Raw genomic sequence first — 27,046 nt, 5'->3', positions numbered from 1 at the left:
AGCCTTCAAACAATTTTCATACAATATTTCATTCCGAAGCTTCTGAAAAATCGAACGATCAGTCCGAAAAAAGCTGTTGGACTAATTATGTTCACGATCTTAAATCGGGATGCTCGTTAACACGGACGTAATCAAAAGGGTAGTAATAATAAATTAAACCGAAATTACAGGTTTAAAGTGTTCTTTGACTTTTCGTTAAATTGTCAAGCTTTGATTACTCTTTAAAAGAATGTGCTTTCTCGACGATTAATAAAAAATCGCGGAAGAAAAGGGGGTTTTGTTTCTCTGTGTGCGGTTCTTTACCGGTTCATAATAGAGTGCATGCATGTATATGTGTTCATTCTCCGTAACCGATCATCCATGAGACATAAAGCAATTTTTTGTCGTCAACTCATTACTCTTAATGAATAGTCTTTTTGTCCCTTGAAACGTATTCATTAAATGTTTCCGCATTCAATATACTTCCTACGCACACTTTCAATTTACTATTGCATCAAACTCTAATAAATTAGAAATTCGTTTGAAATCATAACACAAATACAGAAACATAGAAACATAATTAGGTTGCAGGTATACACCGAAGTGTTACGGTTTTCTGTATTTTATATTGCAATCAATATAAAATAAAATTTATTACAATTAACAATTTCCAAAATATCGATATTTCTCTGATTACTTTGTTTCTAATTATATTTTTGTATCGTAGTAAATTATTTTTTGTATAGTAGGAAATTATATATTGTATTGTAGGAATTTATATAGTAATGGTGATAATAAAATAGCAACATAATACAGTTGTATTTGATAGACACTTTTACTTTAACTCTTTATATTTTGTTCTTACTTTTCTCTTTTTAACATTTTTTGAAAACTTTATACTAAACTTTATCACTTTCTTATTGAATGTTTTCTTTCGATCTTGAACATCGTATCATCTAGTCATTTATTTGTCATACATCCGTCCTCACTTTCACATACTTTCGCCACATACTAGTTTTATCAAATTTGCAATTCAAAATTCAACATATTATAATTAATTGAAACATTTTTAATACAGAATAAGTGATATGTTAATAGCAATCGAATAATACACCTACGTAAAACTACAAATAAAATTAAATGAAGTAAATGTAATTTAAACGAAGTATAGACATTTGCGAAATTATTTCATATATCAGTCGTATAATCCTAGAATTTAATGAATATATTTATGAATATATATGATATGATAAAAAACGAAAACATACGAATAAAATATACAAATGTTTAAATCCATTACGCAGCCAGTATAAGAATTAAATTAAGATAATAAAAGACCACCCCAAGTCAGAATTAAAAATCTATACCGAATAACTACCAATTCGTATTTGATATAAATCATATGTAATAAGGATATTATAATTGAGCGATAAAATAAAAATGGGAAATGTCCTTGATACCTTTCTTTCATTTTAGGATTTATGTAAAATTTATAATAAAAGATGAGCAATACCATTACCAAAAACTAAAATATATGCTCATTGGCGAAACAGTCAACTATCATACATCGAGATACGTTTCTCTCGAGATGCGTGACGTAAAATAAAGTGAAATGATTCCGCTAGGGATCTCCTTCTCCTTGGCTATATATATACCCGCTTTCTATTACGGAAAGCTACAGTTTATCTGCATTATTCGTCAGTGATAGTTTAATAGTGTCTTCTCACTTTATTTCGCGAAACTTAGAACAGCACCCTCAAATATACACTCTTTGATAAGTGCGTTTTCACGAATTTAATCGTCTTTTTATTTATTCACTAATATTCCATAATCATTTGTGCTAAGAAAAGCATGAATAAGAAAATGAATGCGAATTGTTTGGTCAGATTTGTTGCATAAAACAAAACAGGTTATTCTGAATTTTTTATATCGTCGAATTTAATGTTCATATTAACATTTATTATCGGTTGTGTAAATTTGATCGTTTAATGAATTTTGTAAAACTGTATTTGTATCGATGATTTTATACTATTATATAAATATTCTTCAAAAGGTTTTATGTTTAATATACAAAGACTTATTTTTTTATTATCTTATTTACAGCAATTTACAATATAGAGATTATACTATTAAAAATATGAGAATACGTTTTTTTTAAATTTGTTACTTGAAGAGAAATTAATATAAAAATTATGATTCGCCTTATTAATTCATATAATATTATTTCGTCAATTAACATTTGGAAGATTCTAAACGCTATGAATTATAACAGAAGAAAAATTTTACATAAAGGAAAAATAAATTTGAAATGATTAGTTTCTGAAAAACACCGAAAAGTTTTCAACTTTACCAAGAATCAAAAGATTTCTTCGACTTCCATCCTGATCAACGAGATCTTTATTGCATCGATTACTTATCGAAGTATTTAAAAATGAGAATGGAAGAAATTTTCATATTATATTTCCGCGTCGTTCTTAATACGTAAAAAATGTAAACCTATTTCTAAATAGGAATGATATATACGAGCACGAGGAAAAATAAAACTTTCTCTTACGATTTATATTTCTAAGCATACTTTTTTTTGATTTTCATATGATCAATAAATAATTCTCTCTTACTATATTTTTCCTTTTTAGGAACGCCATTGTTTATTAGTTTTTATTAATTTCTCTCCAATTGCCTAAAGAAATAAAAAAAAATCTTTCATTTTCATTAAAACATCGTATCTAATAACAAGAATGTTGTTATCGAAAATATATATTTTTTTTATTCATATACATGTTATAAAAAGAACCGTAATATCACGAATCCAGAATAACCTGTTTTGTTTTATGCCATAAATCTGACCAAACACTTCGCATTCATTTTCTTATTCATGCTTTTCTCCATTTAATCTTCGTTTTATTAGTCATTTATGTACATGTATTCATATATATGTTGTTAATTAGGCTATCTTTTTTTATTAATTTTTTTCTCATTCGTTCGTTGTCATATATAATTTTTTTAAATGACAGTGTGACGATAAAAGAGAAAGAATATTTATGAGCGAATGTAAAAATTAATCTCGCATAAAAAAAAACATAATTATATGATATTAGTAAAAATGGAGTGGTTAAATTTGTTTCCATGCTAGTTTTGAACCTAAAATGGATCCTTTAAATAAATATTTATTAATTGCATTCATGTATACCAAAGAATTCATCAATTCAATATTCATTGATTCAGTTCATTGATTTCATTTTTTTCCAGCTAAAGGACGACGAAAAAAGAAAATTAGTCTGAGACAAAAAAAAATGAATCTGTTGATACGATTCGTCGTTTCTATTTACCTATTATCCACCGTTTTAATCACAATTTATGCCAGTAATACACTTAGAGGATGGAATTCTCACTTTGGACGAGCTCCACTTCTCGAACGATATTCCTGGAAGATTCTTGATTTTGCTTATCCCGACGAAGCGAGTAGAAAGCTCGCTTTATCAATGGGAGAATTCATACCGGAGAATGCATTACCAGTGGGTATAGAAATATGGCGTAATAAGCTCTTCATCACGGTTCCAAGATGGCGAAACGGTAACTTATCTTTCACTTTCGGTAACTTCTTCATTAGTCTTATTAATATATTCGTACTACTCATTTTATTACATTTTTTATATCAATCTAATAAATATCGATCAAGGATTCATTACAAAAATAATATGATTCATTTTAACGTTCGTTTTTTCTTTACGGATAGATATTTAATTTATCAATTTATAGAAATAAAATAATAAACCTTCATTTATGTCATCACTACTGACATAATTTTTCGCGTATAAAAAAATATTCTATCGATTTAATGGAAATTATGATAATTGATAGGGCAGAAATTGAAAGTAACAAATACGAAACGTCTGTCTTTTTCATCTCATTGTTGAAAAAAAGACATAAAAAGGTAGGACCGTCTCTTCCGCGCTTTTAGTTCACTGATGATCATATGTGTCTCAAGTCAGGAACCGGAAGTCCGTGAGAGAACTATAGAGGGAGGCAAGGGCAGTGTCGCAGGAGGTATACATTCAAATCTTGTCTGGACGACTTCCGGTTCGCGACAAAAAATGCCGAAAACCGCGAGAGCAACTTGAATGGATCTCTCTTTCTTTCTCTCTCTCTCTCTCTCTCTCTCTCTCTCTCTCTCTCTCTCTCTCTCTCTCTCTCTCTCTGTCTTTCTCTATTTCACTCACTCACTCATTCTGCTCCTCTTCTCTAAAGCTCCATCTTCTCTAAGGCATACGAAATCCAGCCCTCTTCTTCCTGGGTTTATTCACTCCCGTGTCCTTTATCAGACTTCTCCATCCCCTCCATACCCTTTCCCCTACGTGTTTTATATTTATTATATGCATTGGCGCACGCCAGGCCATTGTACCAAGCACGGATGGTCAATGATGGCGGCACGCTGTGTACGATCCTTCTATGTTCCATCCTTTTGCTCCTCTCTCTCTCTCTCTCTCTCTCTCTCTCTCTCTCACTCTCTCTCACTCTCTTCTTCTGCTTCTCTATATCTCTGTTTCTGTTTCTGCCTTTAAATCACTATAATTATAATTAACATGTAATTTTCTTGATATTTTAGTGTTTCTAAATTGAACATATATATTTCAATTAATTCTTATTCTTGTTGATCCTATTAAAATACATTCGTCGTGAATTTTTTATGGTTGAAGGCAAAGTGATTTAAAGAGTGAAAGAGAAAGAAGAAAAAAAATAAAATGGTGAAAGAAACATGTTCGAGTAATAAATTCGAGGATAAAAAGGAAGCTAAAGGTGAGAATAAGTTGCTGGTATTTTGGGATGTAGATTTGCGGTGAAACAATAGATATCGGGTACAGCGCTGGCTTTTCTTCTTTCTTCTCTTTCGATCCTCCTCGTTCCGTTTCTAGGAGCTTTCGAAACGAGCCACAAACCGCTCCCTGTGATCGCCATTGTCTTTAGGGCAGGTTTTTATGCGCCCTCGGTGTTTGTCCCATTCTTTCGCGTAACTTCAGATTCACCGTGGGCTCCAAACTTGCTGAGAGAGCTCCGAAGGGGAAAGAAGGAAGAAAGGAAAGAGGAAACGAGAGGCAAAAAAAGAAGAAAGAGAAAGAGACTTTGTCGGACCCTTCTGGGTACTTTTGTGTTCAATGAACTCCTCCGCGACAAAATAATGGTCGTGTCAACGATTTGCTCGAATCGAAATAAGCGATTTTGTAAAGTCGAATGAGTTCCGTACAGGTTCGATATGTATATTTATTTATTACATGAAGAATTCAATTCAAAATGAACTTCTCAATCTTTTACTCTCGTAACATTTGATCGCAAATAGCCAAAATGACAGTAATATATCGACCAACACGAAGATATAATTTATATAGATTAAAATTTTGGCTAATATCGCTTATAAGAAAACGAATCTGTTGAGATGCATGTATTTGATAATCTTTGACGAAAGAATTTTACTTATGAATCATTATTCTGTTTATTTATAAAGCATAAGAGTAATTTGTCATAAAGTGAAAATAAACTTGTCTACTCAAATATAATAGTTTGATTGTTAAACTTCTATCGATCAAATACGTGAATTACATATATTAAATGATGTTTTTAATTAAATTAATTCTCAGGTGCAATAATCTGAATAACATTGATAGAACATACAATGCAGATTACATACATATCTTTCTATAAATTTTTATAGTATACAAATCTTTGAAGGTATACCAGCGACACTGAATTACATTTCGTTGGATGCAAATCGTGGAGGTTCACCTAAACTCATTCCATATCCAAATTGGGCTCAGAATAAGGCTGGTGCTTGCGGATCTGGATTAACTACTGTATATAGGTAATTACTAATAATAATCGGCGAATAAAAAAAATTTAAGAATTATTTAATGATCGATGGATTTAATTTACAGAATACACGCTGACGTATGCGATAGATTGTGGGTTTTGGATACTGGTACTATTGGATATGAAGATACAACTGTGCAAGCATGTCCTTACACATTAAATATTTTCGACTTGAACACAGATAAAATTCTGAGACAGTACAGGCTCCGTCCAGACGATATCAATCAAGTATGACTATATGTTTATAAAAGATACGACAATAATTTATTTATCATATTATCCAAAGAAAGATATTTAAATTATAAATAAATAAGCTCACACAAAACTATTAAAAAATTTTTAAATATTTGCAATATATCTTTTTTTGGAATTTAGAATCAAAATTCTTATAAATTCACTGACACGAATATTGATTATCAAGAACTTAAGAACTCTCGTTTTCCATACAATTACAATCTATCCAAACTATTAATACTGATGTAAAGATATTAATCTCTCGGACATTTTTCACAGAATACTTTCATCGCGAACATAGCCGTAGATCTTGGAAAGGGTGGCTGTAATGATGCCTTTGCCTACATGTCAGATGAACTCGGTTACGGACTGATAGTTTATTCTTGGGAACAAAACAAATCTTGGCGAATAACTCATAGCTATTTCATGCCTGATCCACTTGCTGGTGACTACAATATTGCTGGTCTTAACTTCCAATGGGGTGAAGAGGGTATTTTTGGTATGAGTCTTTCTCCAATAGCCTTCGATGGCTACAGAACGCTTTTCTTTCATCCATTGAGTAGTTATCGAGAGTTTGCCATCTCTACGAGAATCTTGAGGAACGAGGAACTTGCAAAGAACAGCTATCATGAGTTCCAGGTGAATAAAAGAACGATTTCTCTCACTTTCTCTCTTTCTTCTTCTCTTCCTTCTTCTTTCGACATCACAAGCGATTCTTAAACCGGTTTTCATTATTACGATTTACGTTTCTACGCCTACGAAACATAACGGAATGACATAATGCAAAGCGGGAGGTAAATTGATCAAGTTTATAAAAAGGCAATCGATGACGTTCGTTGATCGAATAAGAAACAATGTCTTGATAATGACAAAGGCATGTCTCTGAGAACTTAATCCGAAAAGAATCACGATGATCTCATAGTTTAATTATACTTTCATTCTTTAAAATTATTAATGCAAAAATTAAGATTATTATTCTTTCATTTTATTATTATTCTTCTATTTATTATTATTATATATCTTTATATTTTTTCAAAGTAATAAATTAGCAATGTTACCATTGAACATAATTTTTTGTTTTCTTTTTGTACAGGCACTCGAAGAGAGAGGACCTAACTCACACTGTACTGCATCGATTATGGACGAGAATGGATTGCAATTCTTCAATTTGGTCGATCAAAATGCAGTGGGATGTTGGAACTCTCAGTTGCCTTATATTTCCGCTAATCACGCATTAGTCGCAAAACACGACGAGGCTTTAATATTCCCAGCGGACGTCAAGGTATGATTAAAATTCAAAGAAAATAGGGAACATTTGGGATCGAAATAATATAAGAAAGAAAATGTTCAAATGTTTCAGGTGAATAGAGGCATGCTTTGGATAATATCGGATAAGATGCCCGTTTTCCTACTTTCAACCTTAAATTATACTGACATAAACTTCAGAATATTAACTACACCAGTTCAGGAAGCTATCTCTGGCACAGTTTGCGAAAACACACCTTGGCGATACGCCAGTAATCACATTTGGTGGGACCGATGATACCGATATAATCGAAATAAAGTATAAAAAAAGTGTAAAATCTATTTTGAAAAAAGATGAAAGCACGTGTTTACCCGCTCAAGGTTTCAAGCGGTCTCCTGTTGGCCTCGAGAGTTCCGGTCATCTAAATACAATTGGTCGTTTGTACGATCGGCAACTTCGTTTTCTTATTCTTCTTATTCTTTTTCTTCTTCCTTTTTCTTGTTCATCTTTTAAAGAAAAGAAAAAAACGAGATAAAGAAAAGAAGGTAGAAATGGAAAAGAAATGTATATCGACTACCTTTCGTCTCCTTTCTCTTCCTCCCACTACTCTAAAACTTGGTCGTTAACACTGCTTCTATGCGGAGACTTTACAAGTCCTTTAGGGTCCTTTCGAGCGATTTACCAGGACGACTAGCCGCCTCATCAATAATTCATGATAGCGGGAGGCTCCTAGGAAATAATAATATCCCTATTCCGATGGAGATTCGTTGTGGATACTTCCTTTTTTCTTCCTTCTTTTTTTAAGAAAGATTTTATCCCTTTTTTCGCGATTCCATCCTTTGGGAGAGTTTATAGTACAGATAAAGTATACTCATAAATTTTGTAGAAATATTTGAATAGCACAAATGTAATATTCTCGATAATATATAGTATTAAAATAAATATAGATTTCTACACATATGTTAATTATATTAGATCTTTAATTATATTATTTCGTTATTTTTAATTCATTTGATTGATATGATTAGTTAACCATGAACTAATTTTAATATTTCAAAGATCATTTATCTTGTGTACTCCGAAAAAAAAATATTTCTTCTCTAATTTCGATTTTGAACAAAGATTTAAAGCAAGTCTCAAAGGTTATAGACCGTCGCAAAAATCGTAGGAAGTAAATCAAAGTGTCTTAGAATGGCGGCAGTAGTGGTAAGAACTAGGCGAGACATCCTAACACTTGGGCCAATTTCGAACGTTTATACGGCGTGAAAACGGTTATCGAATTGGCGTGAATCAGCCAGCCCGCAGGAGCCAGATGGCCCGACGTGCCCCATTAGTTTGGCCCTCGTTTCCGATAATTTTAAGGCGACCAGCCATTTCGTGCTCTGATATACGATCGGATATCGCTCGCACGATTCTTACAAAATTATCCGTTTCACGCCCCCGCCAGTAAAATATGATCTTGCCGGAGAACGCAAGTTCATCATCTTTCTTTCTTTCAAATTTCAAGTTTAGAACTCTTTGATATTTCGTTATTGTCATTATTAAGTATATTAAGTAAATCAAAAAACTATAGTAGAATATTTTGTATGTGACTCATGTAATAAAATAATCTTGTGTAAAAGTTAACTTAAAAATACTTTAATAGTTTAAATAAATAAATAACACAAAAATAGAGCATATTCTATCTAGAGAAAAAATTTATCTAAGAATTTTTAAGACGGATAAGGTACGAAAAAGAGAAAAAACAATAAGAATCGAGGTTCGTGTAGGAAGATTCTCGCTTCAAATGCTAATTCTTGCGATCTATGGATCGTAGATCGTAGCATTTGGCGCAACTAACTGGCGATTAGAAGAGGCCGAACGAGATATGTGCATGAGATTGCTGTAGATGATAACAAAGGTGTTTTCAATTTGGAAAGCAGCCCTTCATTCCCCTCTTTCTCTCTCATTCTCTCTCATTCTCTCTCTCTCTCTCTCTCTCTCTTTCTCTTTCTCTCTCTTTCTCCCTTTTTTATCTCTTTTTTCCCTCTTGCCATCTTTCTTCGATCGATAAAAGAAGTTTCAAAGGTTCTAAGTCTGTCTCGTTAACATGTCGATCCTGATCAGACACGATGTGCATTATGGGCATCGGCATGGATTATAATCTTAAGATCAGAAAAGATCAAGAATCTTTTCTCATGAGGCCTTCCTTTTCACTATCGTTCGAACAAAACTTTTTAATTTAAATTATTTATAGGTATATTTTCCATTAGAGAAAGTATTATTATTATTATTTTTATTATATGTATATTAAATAAAATGAATAAAAGTTTAAATTTCTCAAAATTAGATGAATTGTAATAACACGATCAATGCTCGTTTTAAAATCCAGATTCAATCTTTAAACGTGTATTGTATATATATATATATATATATATATATATATATATATATATATATATCATTAGTCGCCGAAACTTTCTGTACAATGTTAAAAACAAAACAAATATTCAACGAATACTTATTAAAAATTTTAAGCAGTCTACAATTCCTTCTAATCTCTTTTTTTATTCTCTTTTTACTTGAGACCGATTCCAATTTACGAGGAATTAAGAAAGAAGAAAGAACGAACGTTTCTCGATCAAATTTTATTTCAGAAGGCAACATGAGTACTCGGTGCTTGGTCTTTTGGATTTCGTATCAGCTTACTATCCTTAGGTTTGTTTTAAATTAACACCTACCCACGCCCGCGGCACGCTTTAACACCTTTTTAAAAGGTGCCTGCTTCAGGCCGACCCTCGGCTTTTTTTTACCATCGGCGCCGGTAATTATGGGTTGGTTGGCTCGAGCCAACTCGCGCCCCCCTTAAAGACGACGATATATTTCTGGTAACGAGTTATTCGCACGGCAACTTTTGCATCGAAACGCTTTCTCGTCGTTCTTTTCGTCATCTTGTTCGTTTCTCTTTCTCTTTTTCTTTTTCCCCTCTATCTCTTGCTCCTTGTTTCTCTTTCTCCTTCATTATCAATCTTTTGTCTTATTTTCCATTCCAATCCTTCCTTTCCCACGAAGTAATAACGAACAACACGTTTTGCCTTTATTAACCGTCGTGTTTCATTTTCATGGAAACTGAGCTGTCCGATTTGAGACGATCAGATCTTATTCAAAAATACTAATTATAGGTGCTGTTACTCAGCGCGAACGGTCAGTTGATTAAACCTATGTCTTATTCGGTGATTATTAAAATAGATTCGATGATTTTTAATTTGTACGCTTTGCATTTTTATTAGCAAGGGACATATATTGTCCGTTTTTAAATTACTTGTATTAAATTTCATTATATTAAATTGTATGTTAATTTTTTTATAATCGACATAATTTTTTTATAATCTATATTTTTTTACGACTGTGTAAATAAGGTTGCAGATATACAGGTGTTATAGATTTAAGAATAAAAATAAATGAATAATATAATATTTGTATTTATCAGCAAATTATCGATCTAAGTAATTTAATATAAAATTAATTGTTTAATTATTAAATAATAGCAACTACCGTGCACATATATTCAAATTTTCCTTGAATCAAGATCAATAGATATCTACTTTATCTACCTCTGTTTTATCGACAGTTTTTCTAAAAACAGTCTTCATGGTAATTCTACACCTTTCGTCCATAGCATATGTGACAGCTATGAAAGAACAACTAAGAAAATACTATCCTCATCATGGACATATATATGGTGTATAAGCTTATATAGAATATATCCCTTTTAGATATGCTTAAGTATAATTCAATTAATACGTGACAATAATTTTGATATGTAGTATAAATAGTAATACATTTGACAAAAGCAAGAAAAAACTATATGCCAGATTATAATTCTTTAAAGGTAGATTGATTGAAAAAAGTTTGATATTAATATAAACCTTATATTTTTATATTCTAATTAATTATTTATACAAATAATTAAATCGTATTTAAGCAACCACTAGCTTGATATCACTACCGATGAAATATATAACACATAACATAAAAAATAATACAAGAGGCTAACGTTAACTTTATTCTTTTATACTATTAACTATTACAATTACTTTAAAAATTACTAAAAAAATTAAAAAAAAAATCTAAGTCTTCAATAATAGAGAAAAAAAATTTGTGTTTTTCTTATTAAAATCTTATACCTATTTAAATTAGAAATCAGAATTTTTCAGTGTATTTCTTGAAGACATTATTTTAGAATTCTATTTATCAATCGAAGTGTCATTAACGATGTAAAATATAAATACTTTAATGGTTGATTAGAAATAGAAAGAAGATATTTTGGAAACGTACCGAAATAAGTAGCCATTCGCCCGATAGTACTTCCTTTATAAAATCTAGATTTAGATTTCGATTTATCGCAAGCAATAGTACCGATCCAGGTCTAACCACGTGGAGGTTGCTACATCTGGAGACACACGAGCTAACGATGATTCTACTTTAACATTCGCGTTCTCGATTTTCTAATCGATATTTCGAATAATAAAACAAAATTCTCGATAGGACTTTTAATCACGCCTGCGAATACTCACGTGAGTATTAGAATAATGATAACTCTACTCTAGAAACCGCGTTTCCGGCATTCCCGATGTACTCTGTTCTCTTATTTACATTGTTATTCTCTTACTATGCTTGAACTCGTTTGAAATAGCATTTTTATATACTCATAACAAATGTTGATTAGATAGTGAAATTAATTTGCTTTATAAAGTAATTCTGCTTTCATAGTTTTAGATTATTAATATGAAAAAAAGAGAAAAAGAGAAAGAGATGATGAAAATGGTTAAATATCTCTTTCTTTTAAAAAAAAAATACATGTAAACAAAATTTACAAAAAGAAATAAAATATAATTACTAAAATGCTCATCATTAGGAAGACACTAATTGAAAATGTAAATTACAATATAAACGAGCAAGACGTTAACTAAACTTACGTGAAAGTTGTTTAATTTAAATAACAAACATTCATAATAATCGACCATCGTTTAAACTGTAATTCTTCGTATAATTAAAACTTTTTGCATAAATGAAATGAAAAAGAAGTCAACGATATAAGAAAATATCATACAAAATCTATTTCAAAAAATTTAATTCTATATGCATGCATATATAGCCGTATGAAATTTGAATTCTAAGATTCAATTGGTATAATCACATTCGAATTTTAGTACTAATTCAAATTTCATTTTTGAATAATTCTCGCGTGATACCGTGAAACGAGCTACGAATGAGAAAAGAAGAAGTGAAGAAACAGTAGAAGTCGAGAAGGCGATGCTCGACTATTCTCTCGAGAGTCCAGCCACGGTAAATTAGATGAAGAAGGTTCGGCTTTGCGTGACTAAGCGTATTGCTAGATTTTATGCAACAAATAAGAACTAGACTTGGGGAATAAATTGCGGGAGTGGAAGCAGGAGCAACTAAAAAAGGAAGGAAAATAGAAGAAACAAAGAAGGAGAGAAACAAGGAAGAAAGGAAGGATATTCTTCCTCTTCCCGTGTCCTTCTCCATTAATTCTCCTTTAACAGGAATGAGCGATATCCACCGACGTCTTGACAATCAAATTAAAAAGACAAATCAACGTGAGAATGTCTCATCGATCGATGATAAGAATCAAGAAAATCTGAATAAATCCGAGTATCTCGATGAAGATTTCAACGAAGAAAACAGAATAGAAGAGAATAGGACTGAAAGAGTAAACTACAATCCATTTGATCAAGGTAATTGCTAAATGTAAGTAGGATAAAGAAAAGAAGGATATACATTTTGGACTGAAAGAATGATCTACAATCCATTTAATCAAGATAATAACTAATTATAACTAGGATAAAGAAAAGGCGGATATATATTTTTTCTTCTTTTATTCATTTATCTTGAATGAGATACCTAAATAAATTCATTTTTATCGCCTTTCTATATGATCAAATTATGTTCTTATATATGGGATGATAAAAAGTTTTAAATAAACACTTTCAAATCAATTGTTAATTCAATAAAAAATTTTTTCGATCGAAATGTCCGCATAAATTCAGCGATACCGTTCAATATATCCACATGTTTACTTAAGAAAAAAAAATATTTCTAGAAGATAACTCAAGACTATCATCGATCACAACGCAAGGTGAAATATCTCAAAAAGATAAAGACGATAAATTGTTTTGCAAGTTTGAAAAGAACTCCAATAGCTTCATCATTAACACCATTCAGAATAAAGTTAAAGAAGAAGGAAACATGCAAACAACGCAAATCGAAGAGGTATATGAAACTACTTTTATTATACTTACTCTTGTTTTTAACTCGAGTAAATGTAATAACATAAGAAAGTCTATTATAGTCATATATTTTAGAAGGGCATCCCTTTTTTATATAACTAATTTACGATTTATAGTAATCTTTATACGACTACGATTACTTAGTTCATTTTGGTTCTTCCTAAAGAGGAAAAAAAAATATGGACAACGAAATGGAGAATGTAAATTAAAACAAAAATAAAAAGAAAATATCCTTACTAGATTGCAGTTGGCGAAATTAGTTATGGTAAAGATGACGGTACATCTCGAACGAAAGAAGTAATTAAGGAAGCTGTGCCAATAACGACACATAAACTTTCCAGTGAGTCAACTAATTTACGTTAATTAAAATACTAGACGTTTCTCTAACTTAATACTTTCTGAACAAACTGTACTAAAACACGAATATATACTTTTAAATTTATCACAAGAGTAGCTCGTGTTAAAATGTGTATGTATGCGAGTCCTGTGTCGTCAACAAAGAGAAAACGCTAATCAATTTTGTTATACACTTTCTATTATCCAAGCTCAAAAATTTTACCGGAAAAAAGATTAACGATCCTCCTTAAACATAGTTTCGTATACTTGTCCTAATCAAGTATTTACTCTTAATCATTCAGAGATTTTTTTTTGCGATCAAATGTATATTGAAAAAATTAGAACGATCGAATGTAAATTTACTGGATTTAAATTAAATTTTTCAAATACTTTCGAGATATTTACAATTGTGAAAAAAGAAAGAAATAAATGTTCCCTTAATTAGTGAGTCGAATAAAAAAGAGAGAAAAAAGAAATCTTGTTAAAAAGTCGTTGACTCTCTCTTTTCTTATGTATGGAAATTAATCTAAATCAATGTAGACATTTATGCACGCACATACACGCATACACACATATACGCATTTTTCATAATTCTGAAGGTAACTGACGATGACCTCATACGTAATCGCAGCAAACGTGAACAATGATGAAGTTATTAGAAAACCATTGAGAAATGATACCATAAAAGCAGATACAAGGAGGCTTAAAACCGTAACACTCGATAGAGTTGGTAGGATTTTTAAATCCCGAGGACAGACATGCGAGATGGATAAAGCCGAAATGAACTTGGACAATGCAATGGTTAGGAATTTCGTAACATATGATTCTATTATTCAATTATTAACTTATGGTATAATTACGAATATATTAACAAAAAAGAATTAGTAAATAACAGAGCACACAAATAAAGTAATAATAATTGTTGATATGTATCAATTATTTGCTTTAAGACATTATTATTTATTACGATATAACGTTATATTTTTGAACATTTTACAACATTTTTGAATATTTTAATGTTCTTGGAAAAACATTAATTATCTGGAAACACACAAATTTCTACGGATAGAGTATAACAGAATCTGAGGAAAAATACGACGAGCAAACTTCGAGGAAGGACAAAACCAATTCTTTGGGAAGAATGTTAAAGTTGGTGGACAAAGATGGCGCACCAAAGAAGCTTTTCCCTCATCCACGTGCTGGATCCTTGAGTAGGATTTTTCGTAAACATTCGACTAATGTGAACATCGAAACCGTTGACAAGACAGAGGAAGAATCCCCCGGAATTTTTTCAAGAATGTTTAATCATCTAAGAGGTACTAAGTAACTATGTTAAACATTTTTATAAGTCTCAAAAAATAAAAAAAATAAATGAGACTTGTTAAAATAAAGAAAAGAAAAAACCTATACTATTCCTAAATTTTACATATTTTTAACAAATTTTTTCATGAAGTAGAACATGTTTTTTTTTTTTATGAATTTTCTTTATGTCATAACTTCGGTATAATTTACATTCATTAATACGAAAGTGATTAAAAATTAATACAAATTAATAATTCATGAAAAGAAAGAAAGGAGCAAGGTTAATTTATCTGAGAGAAAGAAATTCAAAAAAGTTTCTTCTTTTCATCGTTTTCCAAATTAACTCTCATTGTACAAAATATATTTGTTAAAAACAACGATGAAAGCATTAAAAAATTCTTTATTTTTTTTTTAGGTCGTTCCGCAAATAGCAGAAATAGGAGCAATTCAAACAACTTACGCGAAACAATGGAAAAAGAAAAGTCCTCGTTACCTCCGAAATTACCAATGAGTTCGAAAATATTGTCCCAAAAATCTTCAAAACCACCATTATCGGTATCATCCTCATCGTCATCGGCGGCTGAAAAGCAGCAACCAACGAGATCATCCCAAAGAACTTTTAATCTAGCATACAAATCTTAAATTTCTCGTTGATCGATCCATTCAAATTTATAGCTTATAATTGTGAAAACGAACAAAAGAACAGAAAAAAGCAATAACAAAAAAGACAACATTATACAGTACACAGAATGTCAACTTTAAGTGCAATATCTTTCTTTCTTTCTTTTTTGTTTTCTTTTATGCAAGAATCGATCAAAAGAAAATCGTTGGGCGATATTTTGTTGAGAAAATATTAAATAGAGTAATAAATTTATTTGTAAGTTCAAAAAACGATTGTGCAAGACAAAATGTCCAAAGATAAAAAATACGCATCAATTATCAGAATCAGCATCGTTTATTTGATGAACGTGCATTTTACCATACCACATTTTTTTTTATTTTTTCTCTGCATAGTCGTATTGATTATGCAAAATACGTGGAACAATTTGTCTCTATCTCTCTTTCACGCACGCACATATACACATACACACACCACATTTGCGCAAATTTTTTCCATATAATTTTTCCATGCCACAGCACACGTATGTATATCTCATTCATAATAATAAACCTACGAACTTTTTGTAATTACGCTGGTATAGAGAAGTGACTGCAAAAATGAATCGATAAGAAGAAAAAGTTAATGAAAAAAAAAAAAAAAAAAAAAAAAACAAACGAAATATGCGCAAAGAAAATCGATGATATGAGAGTTCTTCTCTTTTCTTTTTTATTCGCAGGTTCATTCTCCGTTTTAAATCGCATCGTGCTGTTATCGCAATAATCTCGTAAAAAAATGTTTATATACAAAACAGTTCGGCATCCATATTTACTTTTATTTCATCTTTATACGGATACCTTGTGTTTAAAATATATATACATACATATATATATATATATATATATATATATATGTATATGTATATATAAGTGTAGATCCTTAACATCAAGCTTATTATCATTAATATTTACAACGTCATAATAAATTCAAAACATACCACGAATCATTAATATTAATATTATTATCATCACTATTATTATTATTATCATTATTATTATCTATCACCTTGTTGTCTTTCGCCTATGTAAATTTCATCTTTCCTTCGTATTTGATTCTTCTCTTCTTCTTTTTCGACTATTTTCTACCTGCACGGAAAATGAATGAAAAAATTATTGTATTCAATGTCCCTTATCTTTCATTTTCTCTCTCTCTCTCTCTCTCTCTCTCTCTCTTTCTATTTCTATCTACATATATATATATATATATATATATATATATATATATATATATATATGTAGATCTTTCTCCGCGAACCACATATCGTGATTTATCACAGAATAACATAAAATTATTAATGGTAATGCTCGCGGCTAAAGTCGCGTATTATTTTTTTCAGTAGCGCTATAAATGTTATTGACTTATAAGAAAAATGTTTCTTTCCTTCTTATATATATATATATATATATATATATATATATATATATATATATATATAATACATTTTCCTTTCTCGTTCACACTTTGATATGGTCACCGAAATCTATAAAATTTTAAACGTCGAATTGCATAAATATCCCTCGAATATATTACTTAATTACATACGAAGATACTTCTAAGAATATATTTCGACGATAATACGAGCATTGGCAAATAAAAAATAACGTTGGAAGCAATTAGAAAGTACTCTATTATCGAGTAACGAGAAGTGTATGAAAGCATTTGCAAATTTTTTGTATTTTACATGCTCACGACTTCATTATTTGAGATTAGACTAACGAACATATGCCTGTATCTATGAATGAGTTTCACATGAATGAACGCAAGTACTTCTCATTGGGAGGAAAAAATGTCATTACCGAAAATAATTTTTCAAGAATATCGACCGTTTCGTTTCTTCATCAATTAATCTTCTAAAATTCAGAAATTTTAGAAGATTAATTGATGATAAGCATGATGTTTCTTTTAAATCGTAAAGCTTACAAATGAAAATGATATTTAGCGATGTTAGAGAAGTAAAAAAAGCATTGTCCTTGCATCCATCCGAGGAAACATTTGTATACATATATATTCATATATTTATAATTATTTACAATGGCCCGATTACCCAAAGATAGAAAAATTAAACATAAGGAGGAATACTGTAGAGAGGGAGGGGCACCTTAGATTAGATTATTTGCACCTAAGAACACTGCGGTAGAAACTACGAATTAGCGAGATTCGTTTCCTCCTTTTCTTTTCATTTTTATCATTAAAAAATATCAACAAGTACGATTATTGATTGCACATACATATACATACGCGTACACAAAAGTTAGCGCTTTTATTATGGAAAACAGTATCATTCTACATATTTTCTCCTTTTTTCTTTTTTTAATCTATTTTGTCTCGTTTCGTTTTTCGTTTTCTTTTTCATTTTTTTTTATTTTTTTATTTTTTTTTTTTTTTGATAGACATGTGCAAAATGCATTTACCGAGTCTAAGATTTCGTTCCTACGATGCTTCGTTGATTTTTCCGGTTTTTGAACATTCTTGATTCATATTGAACGTAAGAAAATTTTTCATTCAGCAATTCGCTATTAGATAATAAAAGTTTTCCAAAAATACGCGATGTCCCTTCTATTCCAAAATTTCCTCACTTTTGAAAACTTCTTTTTTTCTATCTAATCGGAAAAATATCGCAAAAAAATGTTTCGATTGGACCTCGTTGTTTATCGTTTCGAATGTTGCTTTCTCTCTCTCTCTCTCTCTCTCTCGCTTTCTCTCTCTCTCTCTCGCTTTCTCTCTCTCTCTCTCTCTCTCTCTCTCTCTCTCTCTCTCTCTCTCTCTCTCTTTCTCTCCCTCGCTCTCTCGCTTTCGTCGTTTTACGAAAAATTAAGTACTCTCTCGTACCTTCTTTAATTGCATTAAAAAATCGAACTTAAATACTGAAAGCAATATATTAAACGTTTCACAAGATATTCATCTGAAATAGTTCGATAACCATAAAGACACGTTATCGGTTAGTGATTTATCCATGAAAAAGTGATATGGCTTCTACGAAGATGCGAGTTTCTTGTTCCCACTTGTTTGGCCTAACTCGAGAGTAATGATTCAAAAAACAGTATCTTCACATTTTTTCCCGCTTCGTCCACATCTTTTACTTCTTTCTTCATTTAATTAATTCTTTAACACTTAATTGGCACGTCTAGAACGGCTCTTGGACGGATGGTTGTCATTTTTGATAACAGCTAGATGAAATAGCAAATTTCGACGTCGCACTCGTCACAAATCCACGTTCGAACGTTTTGTTATTAAATTCATCATAGATTTGTAATCTTAAAGAAGAATGTTCGAATTATAAAAATTTTTATTTAATTTTTAAACAATTGGACAAAATGTTTTGTCAATAATTTCAAATTTCCAAATGTTCATACGTGCATTTAAAACGAAAGCGAATCGATCGTGACAACCCAATTGAATTTGTTCACTTGGTAATTCATTATGATATGCAAATCTGTATCTATCTAAGGGATCAACGCGAGCACGTACGATAATTACTATGCACAGAAAATGGCAGCTACGCGTATACGATATATTACGACTTCTCTTTCTCTCTCTCTCTCTCTCTCTCTCTCTCTCTCTCTCTCTCTCTCTCTTTCTCTCTCTCTCTCTCTCTCTCTCTCTCTCTCTCTCTCTTTTATTCTTTTTTTTCAAGCAACAACGATCATACAGCGTTGTATTCCTTTGTCATTCGATGAATGCACTTGACAGCTTCAAATTCAATCTTTTCCTCTTGTCTTCAAGATTGACAAGGCTGTCTTAATAACAGCATTAGAGCAAAAATTGTTTGCAATAAGAGTAAATCGATGAGATCAAACTCCCTTTAAAGTGGAAGTTTTCGGGTCGGATGAAACTGAATATGGACAACGTTATTGAGTCGAACAAGTCCTCTGACTGATTATACTTATCGTCGATGAGTAACTAAACATCCGACAACGTGAAAGATTCCAAATGGGATTATAAAATTGATCGTACTATCTCTCTTTCTCTTTCTCTTTCTCATTTCAAACTCTCATAATCTGTTCCATTTGTTATCTGCTTTTATCTTTTCTAAATGTCTTCCCTAAATTCCTCTGACTTTTCTCTGATCTTTCCTTCGGCGAGATTCAGAAAACCCTGAAGAATCAGACGTACGTCAGATACTAAAATATTTTAGAAATAGGACGTCCATGCTCGCAAGTCGATATCCTTAATAACCAGTAATCGGATCATCACATTCCCGACTCGGCTATTCCTTCGTCATCTGCAAAGATATACAAGGAAAGGAATGATTATTTTGTTACCAAAAACTTTTGTAAATTCATCGTATCAAAATCATGCTTCGATTAGAAATTATGCGTTCAATGAAACGCGCATCGATGAAAAGCGAATATCAATACAGCATTAATTCAGTAAGAAAACAATGCTTTTACTATTTCTACACGAATATACAACTCGTGTTGGCACAATGTTTTACGGTTAATGAGATTATTCATAATTTCTTCATTTTCTTTTTTTTTTTTCGTTTTCTTAACCATAATAGTTATTTGGAAATGAGAATTTTAGTTTGCACAGAATAAAAGATTTTTGCACTAAAGCTGTTAATACGTAGGCAGGCAAATCTTTTGGCGAACATCGCACCAATGCAGAGGCGGCAGCAACGTTGTTGAAAACTTCTTTCTTTCTACTTTTTTTTTTGCTTTTCATTTATATGCCTATTAATGCAAACAATGAATTTTTTATTACGCAAAATTCTAACGATCAGCGGACTTTTTCCACGGCCAAGTTCCTCCGCCTTCTTTCGTGTTTTATCGTCATGATCATCTTGCATGCATCACTATGCGCGTCATATAGGTGTATATACATATATACACATATATTATATATACGTTGATTTATGTGTATAATGATATCATGTTAACAGATGCAACACATTCAAGTTCGTGCACGGAGAGAAAAAGCGACGGTCGAAATTACCATCGACGCAGGATTCGGAGTTTGAAGGTCACCTCTCCTTTTCATCCTCGGCAGGACTCTTAGCGTTTTCGACCGAGCTTCGATTCTTTCCTGGATTCAAATGTTATAAAAGGTAGCAAAAGGTGTGGTCAGTGACTATACAACGAGGCGATACGATTTTGATTACCAAAAAGCGAAACACCGACTTTCTCTTCCTTCTTTTCTTCTACTCTCAAAACTGGCCTCCGTTACCACACTACTCATTATTTTATTTACCGCCACCATTATAAAAATGATCTTATTTTCATCGATATTAGACAAATGCTTCAACGAACTTTTGTATCAAATTTTCATATCAGGCGACAAGAAAAAAAATTCGTGTTCGTGTCTCATATTTGACAGCGAATAGAAGTATTTTTAAATTATACGAAAGAAAAAGAAAATCGTATCTTCGAAAGATTAATCATGAAATTCAAATGTGAAACACGAATACAAATTTGAGATAGTTTCCCAAACATTATCGAGATTCTATCGCTTCTCCTGTTTCCATGCACCGCAAATTACACGACTCGACGTATATCTGACATAGAAATAGAAATACTTGTAAGTACTGAGACAAAACAAAGATGTGAACTCACCTTCGAACCCTTGATTGTCATGAATCTCACGAGGTGGTCCTGTAGTGTCTTGTCCTTCTAAGACAGCAAGAAGACACTGGTGTATGCAGATGTATTGTTGCTCAGTCTGTACCATCCAAACTCTCTCCTTTCTCATAGCCCAAACAATTCCAAAAATATCAACGTATTTCGATACCAAGATCTGTTGAAGTATCCTATCTAACGTGATAAATGTACCACTACGTCCTACACCAGCGCTACAATGAACGACTATTGGTCGTTGATCTGGTCTTACTCGTTCTCGGAAAGCTCGAACAAATCTTGCTAATGTTTGGGGTGGACTTGGAACGCCAAAATCTGGCCATGTTGTGAAGTGGAAATGTTGTATCACCCTTTTCACGTCCCCCTGATAAAGACGATAGATTGATTTCTAACATTCGATTAACGTGAGACAAAAAAAAATAAAAATTCCAAAATACCCTGCACAACATGAATTCCGTTATACTCCAATCTGGATAATGCGCCTCGTTTAATATCGTTACGCAAATATCACCATAGTAAACCGGCAAAGTATCCATGGGCCAATAATGATCGCACTTCTCCCTACCCTTTTCGATACATCGTGTGAGCATCACGATAGCTCTGCTATTACTCTCCCACACCATTCTCCAGAAATCATCACGCGTCGAGTGTAAAGGACCTTGCGTTACGATAAACTCTCTTGGTGAATTATGACCCTGATACAATGTAAAATGCATCGTATTAAGTCAAAACGATGATTAAGATATCCATCACAATAATTATATGTATATGCATACGCTTAAGTATTAAAATTATTCTTCGATTAATTCTTCGATTATTATCAAAGATCATTATTATTATGATCTTCGATTAAACTAAAAATATTTTATTTTTTTGTTTTACTTACAGGGACATAATTAGCGTTTATATAATCCGAGCCCTCTTCATCGTCTACCGGTTGTAATTTGAATCTGCTGTGATCGTAAGGTAATATATTCGTAAAACGATTTTTTGGTCTGTTACATGGTAAGTCAGCAGCAGTACAAGGTTGATCCCTCCCAACGTGCTTAAGCTCCTCGAATTCTTCCGAAAAGCGAAAATCTGAATCCGCCGACATATTTCTATAGTGTTCAGAAAAATCTTCTACTTTAATGGGACGACTGTAAAGAAATAATTCGAATTAAAAGAAAAATCGCACATCATTAAGCCGGGTTTCATAAGTATAATGATCTAGACGTTTTACCATCTACAAAGCATTTCTATCGACATAACCTACATCAACTACGTTTTCTATACTCCTTTATATTGATTTGAATGATTAACGATTAAAAGCCTACTTGGAAATCGATTAAAAGAAATGAATAAACAAAAGACTCATTTTAACGAAATAAAAAAAAAACAAGTAATGACAGTTGATATCGGACAGTGAGAAATTATATACGATATTGCTATTCATCATTTACGTCATCATAAAAATGAAAATATTTCCCTTCTAGATATCTTTAGACATAAACTGAACAGTTTACCTCGTTTCTATAACACTATCTGGTAAAGATAAATTATCTGTAGCTCTGGTCTCAGTAGTCTTTCTTCCTTGGCTTCGTCTTCTCCTTACGAGCAAGCCGATACCCAATAAAGACAGTAGAAGAACAATCGGGACAGTTACTCCAACTATGATAGCTGTGTTATCCTTATCTGTTCGACAAACACGGCGAATACCGAATATTATTTATCTTGCATCAAATGTATCATGGAAAACAATTTGCATAAGTTACACAACCATAATTACCTGCCAGCAGCAATCCTTGGACAGACATGTACACGAAATAACGAGGCATGAATTTAGTGATGTTTTTACTAATATGCTCACTTTTGTAATATATATTAATAATATGAAACACGCGATGATATCGAATTTTATGAGAATAAGAGATAAACATTTTGATTGGAATCATTAAATTAATAAAATAAATTAGATCATGCTATTTCTATTTGTTTCAATATTTGTTATCTCTATTATAAACAATTGAGAGAAAATATTGAAATTATTGAAAATAAATAAATGAAAAGCAATCAATGTGAATTTTATTTTAATCAACTCAATTATTTCAAGTTATTTTTAGTATCGTATCTATCATAGACAAATGGTACAAATTTAATATATTTTCGCTCGATCGCTCTCACCTGTTTGAATTGGAAAACTATAGCTGGTATCCGTGAACATGTCAGGAGCTGTAAAAGCTCGTACTTTTACTCTGTAGGTTGAACCAGATTTTAGGGGTCCGTTGCAATAGCCAATTTTGTTGTCACAATTTTCTGATCCGATCGTAAAGTCTTCTACCGATCCATTTTTAAAAGGATAATAAGGCTCCATGACCTAAAAAAATGAAAATGAATTGTTATATATAAGAAAGATATATCCACTATCATTAAATAACCTACATGCAAATCTGATGTAAGTTTTTCATTCATGATATTATTCATTCGTGATTATACTATTAATAAAATCGCATTAACAACTAGATTATAACAGTGTACATTGCGCAATAAGCTAGCAAAGGCACGAAGAGTTAAGTTAAATTATCACCAAGTGCATGAGTCATATTTTGCATATATAATGATTAAAACGAATCAAGTCTATTTTCGATGTCAAAGTAATTTCACGTTATACACGAAATATAATTTCCTTGGAATTTTTATCAGATGAATTAATTCATTATTTTAAATCCATATTATATAGTATAATAATATTACCATTCATCTGTATTTTCGTATAACAAAGATTTCAAGAAATCATTTGTTGAGTTAAAAATAAAAAGTTCTCTCAATTTTCAAGTTCATTTTTCAATTCGCAAGAAACATCGTGATATTAATTTTCTATTCATAATTGTACATATAATCAGATTATAAAAACACTACTTCAATCTCCGCGTTCGTCAAATTAAGAACAAACGTACAAATCACGTAATCACTTCAAACTTACAAGCTGTTGGACTTTCGTAAGTCATAAGTCTTTGACAGAAGGATAACAAGATTTTATCAAAGAAACTTCACCTGAACGATTAATCTACTAGTATTCACGATAAGATTCTTCAAAGTGTCCATCTCTTTCATACGTGTTCTCGATTAGAAGTTCCGATAGCTACTACAGTATTGTTGAGTATTTCTATCGTTTCGTATAGCATTGCACATATCGCGTTAGAGACGAAGGAGATTCAAAGTTACATGGTTGTCCGTGATGCAAGTGTAATAGTGAGTCGTTTATGCGACACGTCCGTGATCTTACAAGTTAATGAGCCATTTGGAATAATTTGTTGAATTGATTATTCACATCTGCTATCTCGCGATATAGCAACGTCAATACGTTTGACATTAGTTTAAATGGTAAAGTGAAGTCTATATCGAAGAAGAATTCGTTATTTCTTTACTCGATGTATCGTTAAAAAATCAATGATGAACCGGATATAGCAATTTCCATGGACTATTAACTCCTACATTGAGATATATACAAAAAAGGATTACGCACAGTCATCCAATCATGTCGAACGCATTGTTTTACGTAATCATACGTGCTAAGATATTACAGTGGAAAATTATCCTCGTGATAGTGGCACAATTTTGCTTTGAATAAAAATTACAATATGGTAATCGATTCGTGAAAATAATTAACGAATATTTTCGTTTTTTCTTTCATTGCTTTTTTTCTTTTTTAATAAAAAAAAGAATATCAAAAGTGATGTTTACCTGATAAGGAGGCCAAATGCTATAAGCCTGAACGTCTCTCCAGCTAGGCATTTCAAGACCAGATGCATTTTTGCTGTCATCTTCAGCAACGATGATAGTATACGAAATTACAGCACCATTTTGTTCGCTGAAGTAATTCTTTCTAAACCGTATTTGTATCGTAGTACTGCTCCTACAGACCTCGGTTGGTACAACTTGAGTGGGCGGTTTTGGTGGTGCCCTTATTGGCATCTTTTGTTTCCAAACTACCTCAGGCCCGTAACCGACCTTCGTCTCGGCTTGAATGCGAAAGAGGTACGTCTTGCCAGGTATGAGGGATTTTATGACACCACGAAATTCAATTGGCCTGAAGTCTTGCATCTGCGTGTGCGTTGAGCCCTGTGGGAATGCGAAGAAACAATTAACGCAATGATCGATTAACAATGACGCATTAAGATTCCTAAAATGTTGTCACGCGCCTCTCCTTTATGTTATTTGTCCTGTTACTTAGTCATTGATGGATATCAATTTTCAATCTCAATAAACATAAACATAGAATATTTAATAATCATGATAAAATTTTATTTCAAGAAACTAACCTCCAAGCCATAAGTGATGCTATACTTTCTGATGATACCATTATGCTCCTGACTCGGCAAGTACCATTCGAAGCTGATCTCACTAGGTTGTATATCCGTTGGATAGAACTTGTCCACTCTACCAGGATAAGATTCGCTCGTGGTGAAACTGGCACTAAGCGGATTCGACACCCTCAAATAGGATGATTCAGTTCCTGAGCGAACGACCAACGTGAACGTGTAATTTCTATATGGCTTCAAGTCGGATATGGTTATCGTGTTAACAGATGTTAAATTTTGGATGTAGTTGCCTTCGGTGTTTATATACTGCACTTCGAAAGTGTCATATTCTCCTCGTGGCACGTCCCAAGTCAACGTAATCCTGGTATCGTTAACGTCGGTCGCATTTATCGTAGTGATCGGTTCAGGATCTGAAAACGAGATCCTCGCTTTTGAGTTTTCTTGAATTTATTCCGAAGGTATACTGTAATGCGATATGTCGTTTGGATCCGAACCGTTCACCGAATTTGCAATTATCCTTCTTGCTAACAATGAAATTAAGCTTATCAAGCAAAAATGTAAACACGCGATAAAATGAATATACCACGTTTCGATGTGGCATTATAAGCGTACTGTCTCACGGTACGTTAAAAGAAAAATGAGGAACACAAATCAAATACATAGTCGTACGTACGCGCTAATCGAGAAAAGTAAGACTCGTCTTTTTCGATCCCATTTCAAAGAAAAATACTTACAGAGTCTATCCTGTCTAATTAATGGTCGACTTTCCACGTTGTCACTGACAGTCCACACGGTCACTTGGTAAAGCCTACCGGGCGTAAGGCCAGTAAAGGTGACCTTCGTATCAGTATCATCTACACGACGCTCCTTAGTCGTATTGTTCTCGTCGTTGATCCGAAAGCGATAAAGATCGAATTTCGATGATTGAATCGGTGTTGGGGTGTACCTTAGCGTTAAAGAGCCCGGTTGATCGCGATCTACCACCACCACGACTTCGGACTGGATCAGCGGCACTGGATTCGACAGAGTCGTTTTCTTTTATCCGGATTAATTTTAATTCGCCTATTTATGAGTAAACATCGGCGCGTACATCCTGTACTGTCCTGTCTCTTTTATCTCAAAAGCGACGTAGTAAGCGAGGAAATGCGAAAGAAAAACATAAGATTCGTCTGTTTACAGATTAGTCGTGAGAGACAAAAAGAGATAAGAATAAACGATGAATTGAGTCACATAATATTCTATTAGCACATATGCACGTACAG

General features: G+C 32.2%; 3 protein-coding genes across 5 annotated transcripts in view; 2 read left to right on the top strand and 1 right to left on the bottom strand.

Moving 5' to 3' along the window:
• Window positions 1-1,658: 1,658 nt before the first annotated feature.
• On the top strand, window positions 1,659-8,237 carry Y-y (yellow-y). Its single transcript, XM_035869670.2, has 7 exons — window positions 1,659-1,757; window positions 3,229-3,552; window positions 5,704-5,833; window positions 5,907-6,069; window positions 6,355-6,714; window positions 7,169-7,357; window positions 7,436-8,237. Exons 2-7 carry the CDS (start codon window positions 3,273-3,275, stop codon window positions 7,616-7,618), a joined length of 1,305 nt encoding a protein of 434 aa, XP_035725563.2. The 5' UTR covers window positions 1,659-1,757; window positions 3,229-3,272; the 3' UTR covers window positions 7,619-8,237.
• A 4,635-nt stretch (window positions 8,238-12,872) lies between these two features.
• Window positions 12,873-16,075, top strand: LOC118443221 (uncharacterized). The gene is made up of 6 exons (XM_085656836.1): window positions 12,873-13,062; window positions 13,428-13,597; window positions 13,855-13,954; window positions 14,582-14,751; window positions 15,020-15,266; window positions 15,668-16,075. Exons 1-6 carry the CDS (start codon window positions 12,873-12,875, stop codon window positions 15,892-15,894), a joined length of 1,104 nt encoding a protein of 367 aa, XP_085512962.1. The 3' UTR covers window positions 15,895-16,075.
• Window positions 16,076-18,611: 2,536 nt separating this feature from the next.
• Window positions 18,612-27,046, bottom strand: part of Ptp10D (Protein tyrosine phosphatase 10D) — a 34,370-nt gene continuing 25,935 nt past the window's right edge. Inside the window, exons 10-19 of one of the 3 annotated variants that reach the window (XM_035869865.2) lie at window positions 26,519-26,797; window positions 25,785-26,194; window positions 25,207-25,584; window positions 23,647-23,839; window positions 22,989-23,157; window positions 22,370-22,622; window positions 21,921-22,178; window positions 21,463-21,847; window positions 20,846-20,935; window positions 18,612-20,132 (exon numbers count right to left, since the gene is read on the bottom strand). In XM_035869865.2, coding sequence (XP_035725758.1) covers window positions 20,874-20,935; window positions 21,463-21,847; window positions 21,921-22,178; window positions 22,370-22,622; window positions 22,989-23,157; window positions 23,647-23,839; window positions 25,207-25,584; window positions 25,785-26,194; window positions 26,519-26,797 — 2,387 coding nt within the window. In that variant the 3' untranslated portion in view covers window positions 18,612-20,132; window positions 20,846-20,873. The remainder of the gene's footprint in view (window positions 20,133-20,845; window positions 20,936-21,462; window positions 21,848-21,920; window positions 22,179-22,369; window positions 22,623-22,988; window positions 23,158-23,646; window positions 23,840-25,206; window positions 25,585-25,784; window positions 26,195-26,518; window positions 26,798-27,046) is intronic. The other 2 variants (XM_035869866.2, XM_035869867.2) reach the window with 2 other exon arrangements.

The sequence above is a fragment of the Vespa mandarinia genome, chromosome 4 (assembly GCF_050613455.1).
Source record: "Vespa mandarinia isolate Hongniang chromosome 4, ASM5061345v1, whole genome shotgun sequence".
NCBI classification, from domain to species: Eukaryota; Metazoa; Arthropoda; class Insecta; order Hymenoptera; family Vespidae; genus Vespa; species Vespa mandarinia.
This window is presented reverse-complemented; position numbering and strand designations above follow the sequence as displayed.